The following is a 5,000-nucleotide window of genomic DNA, read 5'->3' as shown; positions in this document are numbered from 1 at the left end:
CTAATCAACAGTCCTGCTGCGTTCCTCTTTCTCTCTCTGTCTCTCTCTGTCTCTCTCTCTCTCCATCCATCCTTTCCTCCCTCTACTTCTTCCTTCCCTTCACTCTCTAAAGCTCTCCCTCGTTCACAGCTCTCTCTCACTACCACTCAGGTGTCAGTCTTCCTCTGTTTCCATTCCCAATCTATTTTCATTCTTTTTTTGCCCCCCCCCCTTCATTTCTGAGGAGAAAAACAGGGGGATGAGAGTACAAAAGTGACAGCCACCCCCACTGCACACTTCCTCAAGCACACACACACACACACACACACACACACACACACACACACACAGGAACGAGTGATGGCCACCAGTCGCCACATCATCCCTGTAATTACCATTTAGCAGCTGGTCCTGTTAGCATCGGTGTCACCCAGTGCTCAAGCAACGCTCTGGGTATATTCAGCTATCCTCCGAGACACAGAAAGAGAGAGAGAGAGAGAGAGAGAGAGAGAGAGAGATGTCACTGGGAGGGGGGGGGGGGGTAAGTGGGGTGGGGGTTAGTGCTAATGGTAGGTGGGGTGACTGAGTGATGAGGAGGGTGGGTGGGGGGTGGCACAGATTGGGCTGAAGTGCCGTGGCGCCCTGCCAAGACAATTCAGCCCTGTCCTTTCTGATTTCCATCAAGGGCACCGATAACAGTGGCTACACAAGACCTAGCATCGCACTAAGAGCTAGAGAGAAGAAATGGGACAGAGAGAGAGAGACAGAGAGAGTAGGTGTTTTTGTTTGTGAGGAAAACAGAAAGAGAGACATGTGGAGGGAATGAGAGAAAAGGGCGAACAGTGAGCACAATCCTAGGATGGAGAGAGATTTATTACAGTTTGACTTGTCCCGTCTGTTATTTTCATGTAATATCCACTGGAAACTTGAATCTGCTGCTACATAAACATTTGTCTGCTGCACAAACAAACAAAGTCAGAAAACCACACTGGAACCCAGCATTCTGAGGGAGACAAACAGCATGTCTTCAGCTTAACCAAAGAATGTACTGCTGTTGGTCTGAATGCTGAGGGATAATAATTTGAAAATTGAATCGTAATCCGCTGTTTGTGTGAGTGTGTGTGTGTCTGTGTGTGTGTGTGTGTGTGTGTGTGTGTGTGTGTGTGTATAGGTGTGTTTGTGTGTGTGTGAGTGTGCGTGTATGTGTTTGTGTGTGGGTGTGCATAATGTGTGTGTGTGTGTGTGTGTGTTTGTGTGTGTGTGTGTTTGTGTGTGGGTGTGCGTATATATGTATGTATGTGTGTGTGTGTGTGTGTGTGTGTGTGTGTGTCTGTGTCTGTGTCTGTGTCTGTGTCTGTGTCTGAGAGAGAGTGATAGGGTGAGAGAAAGGGATAAAAAATGTGCATGTGTATTTGTGCATGTGTGCGGACACACACAGCCATACACACACACACACACACACACACACACATATTCATCACACTACCTGGTGACCAGGCAGCAGTCATGGACCACAGGCTCCTCCACGTAGACGCCGCGGTCCTCCTGTGTGAGTACAGGCTGCTGGTTGTGGCTCCAGGTGACGGAAAGTGAGGGCTCCAGGTAGGACACGGTGCACTGCAGCGGCAGCCGGTCCCCGCGGAATACCACCTGCGTCTGGGACGGGATCAGCTGGAACAGGGGCAGCTCCAGAGGACCGTCTGCAACAGGGTACAGACACACACACACACACAGAGAAAGACACACACACACATACAGACACAGACACACACACACACACACACACACACACAGAGAAAGACACACACACACATACAGACACACACACACACACACACACACACACACACACACACACACACAGAAAGACACACGCACGCGCACGCACACGCATACGCACACACACACGCACACGCACACAGAGAGAAAGACACAAACACAGAGAAAGACACACACACACACACACACACACACACACGCACACACACACACACACACACACACACAAACGTAAATGCTAGCTTCTTTCAAAACAATATGTAAAAATATTCTCAGATCAGATAGTGTGTGTGTGTGTGTGTGTGTGTGTGTGTGTGTGTATGTGTGTGTGTGTGAGAGAGAGAGAGTTAAAGAGGAAGAGTGAGATATTGGCACCACCTATCAGAGGGTTTGCTGTACAACTGGAGTAAAAAACAGCATCCGTCATGGCGATGATTGCTCCCCCATTGTGTGGTAAATGAAATCCAATTCTCTGCTCTTGCCACACTCTCTCACTAGCTACAGACAACAGCGACTACAGCTCTCACGTCAGCCTGATGCAAATAGAAAAGACAGGCTACACTGCTCTCTCTGTCTCTCTCTGTAGGTCTCAGTAGAATCCCAAAAGCCTTTGGGAAAATCTTCACAACAGACCACAGCATTGAAAAAAAGATGCGAAACGTCTCAGTTTGAACAGGGGAGACACATTTATAGCAAGGTTCCATCTGAAAATAGATTTTTTTTTTGCTGTCACATTTTGAGGGCATCAACTAGGAAGAGAAAGAGAAAGAGAAATAGAGAGAGAGAGAGAGAAAGAGAGAGAGCAGAGTGGAGAACGATACTCCATGAGCGAGGGCATCTACTCCACATGAGCCAACGTTGCAGGGCCCAATGGCAGACTGTAAAGAAAGGAGTGCCGGTGCCTGGAAGCACTGTCCTCAGATCAGTAGTTCATCATTCTCTGATCAAATAGATTTAAGACACGGAGGGAGTGAGCAAACAATATCTGATTCCTTTTGAAGCACCTGGCTGAGTTTATCAGGTGAGACAGCAATGGCGTTCGACCTGAGCATACACAAACACACACACACACACACACAAACACACAAAGCTCTTTAAATGTGTGGAGGACCTGCATCAACCAAAAGCTCTATCTTTTAGAGAGGGGTTTGAGGCAAATTGACCTAAGACTGCCTGTTAATGTTGACATCACAACAGTTAAAAATAAATCTGGCTAAGATTGATCATCTATGTGCAAATCATTCAAATTGATGCTGATTCAAACTTGGATTCCATTGAGGAAAAACCCAAATGTTTTATAGATCATTGTAAAAAAATCCCTTTTTAGATTATTTCGCAGTGCAGTGAATTACTTCATGTTTTAAAATAACACATGTTCTTAATAAGATCAAACAAACTGGATGCATTTATTAAATATTTATATGATTCCTAGGGGTCAGATTATTACACAGTGAAATAAATGTTCCAAATTGAAATTTGAATCTTTTCTTAATGTACTTGAGAATATTAACTCTAACTCTCTTACTACAATATCCATTTCGATGGATATTACACGAGACTTACATGAGAAAATCCAGAGTTTAAAATTAATTTCTCAAGTTGTGATAAGAATGTGGTTAGATCCAAAAAGAGTTTCTTTTCTGGGCTGTTACAGTCCCTGTACTTTTGAGAAATAAGCCAAATTCCTCAGCATTTTCTGGCAAGCTCTGTTGCTGCTCGACCTGTCCCCGGTTCTGAATGATGAAAAACGAGTTCTGCGGGTCATTAGCGTCCGGCGGCCCTCCATGAGCCTCCCCCTGGTAGAACCGGCACTAATGCACTGGAGGGGGGGGGGGGGGTTGGTGGGGTGAGGTTGGGTGGAGCAGCATGACTGTGCCCTTGTACTCATCGATCACCAACACGTTCAGGACCAGCCCAGCACATTTGCAAACAGGCACCTCTCAGGGCGCCCGTGGGACTCGGCCTTGGGCTGAGAATGCGTCCGATCGGACGGAAATTACTGCATGACTTTGGCCAGATGCCAAAAATACCCCTCCCCTCTCTCACACACACACACACACACACACACACACACACACACACACACACACACACACACACACACACACTCGATTATGTACAGCTCTCCACCTCCTCCTCTATGACCCTCCTCTTGTGTCCAGATCAATGCGGACACGGGACACTGCTTGAAGAGATAATGGCCACTTTGTGTGATTCCTTTACACAGCTCTGTGCTCTAACGATCTCCTGTATAGGCGCTAGCCCTGACTGTGTGTGTGCTAAGCATGAGCCTCAGAGCGCCATCACAGCAGTCAGCTAGGAGGAAGAGGAAGAGGAGGAGGAGGAGGAGGAGGTGTTCAATAGGAGTAGAGGGAGAGACATGCTGAGGATAGAGATGCTGAGGAAGGATGGTGAAGGTCTATGGTTTGCATAGATGGAATGTGTCTGTTGATAGGATATAGTAGATATCGACATGTGGCTATAAGAAGAGTGTGTGTGTGTGAGAGAGAGTATGTATCTGAAGCAGAGTGAAACTGTGTGTGTGTGTGTGTGTGTGTGTGTGTGTGTGTGTGTGTGTACATGTTTGTTTGTGCACGGGTGTGTGCAGGGATTGCACCAATGCATGTTTGCTTGTGTGTGTGTGGGTATGTGTGACAGAGAGAGAGAGAGAGAGAGAGAGAGAGAGAGAGAGAGAGAGAGCATGCCAGTGAGTGAGTGTGTTTACTGCTGGTCCGAGCTCCTCAGTGCTGGCCCGATGGGGTTGAGCTCGTGACAGCTAACACATTAGCCACACTGACACGGAGGCCACAGAGCCAGACCCAGAGCATCTGCCACCACTGAGCCTTGCACTCATGGCAGGCAACAGCTTGCAGTGTCACACGCAGATACACACAACCCCCCCCCCCCACACACACACACACACACACACACACACACACGTACACACACACCTACACACTAATGCACACATGCTTAGGCACAGAAAAATATGCAGGTTTAGGCACACATGTACAAACATGCACATAACAAGGCACCAACAAGTATGCACATACAAGTGTGTGTGTATGTACTGCATGTACTGTACACAGACATGGTGCACACTGATATAAGGGCAGACACACGCACACACACACACGCACACACACACACACACACACACAAACACACACATACACACACACATACACACACACACACACACACACAAACACACACTTACTACAAACATGGAAATATGTTAC

The 5,000-nt window shown here is 47.2% G+C and overlaps 1 protein-coding gene across 1 annotated transcript in view; it reads right to left on the bottom strand.

Moving 5' to 3' along the window:
- The window catches only part of adgra1b (adhesion G protein-coupled receptor A1b), a 135,864-nt gene that overhangs the window by 91,793 nt on the left and 39,071 nt on the right, over positions 1 to 5,000 (bottom strand). Inside the window, exon 7 of the mRNA XM_076285985.1 lies at positions 1,466 to 1,679. Within this exon, the coding sequence (XP_076142100.1) occupies positions 1,466 to 1,679 (214 nt within the window). The remainder of the gene's footprint in view (positions 1 to 1,465; positions 1,680 to 5,000) is intronic.

This window comes from Alosa pseudoharengus, unplaced genomic scaffold, assembly GCF_046254945.1.
Source record: "Alosa pseudoharengus isolate Yale_2024_CS ecotype anadromous, Long Island Sound unplaced genomic scaffold, YU_APseudo_1.1 YU_APseudo_1.1_scf_15, whole genome shotgun sequence".
NCBI classification, from domain to species: domain Eukaryota; kingdom Metazoa; phylum Chordata; class Actinopteri; order Clupeiformes; family Clupeidae; genus Alosa; species Alosa pseudoharengus.
The sequence above is the reverse complement of the archived record's forward strand: the minus strand, read 5'-3'. Positions and strand labels throughout refer to the sequence as shown.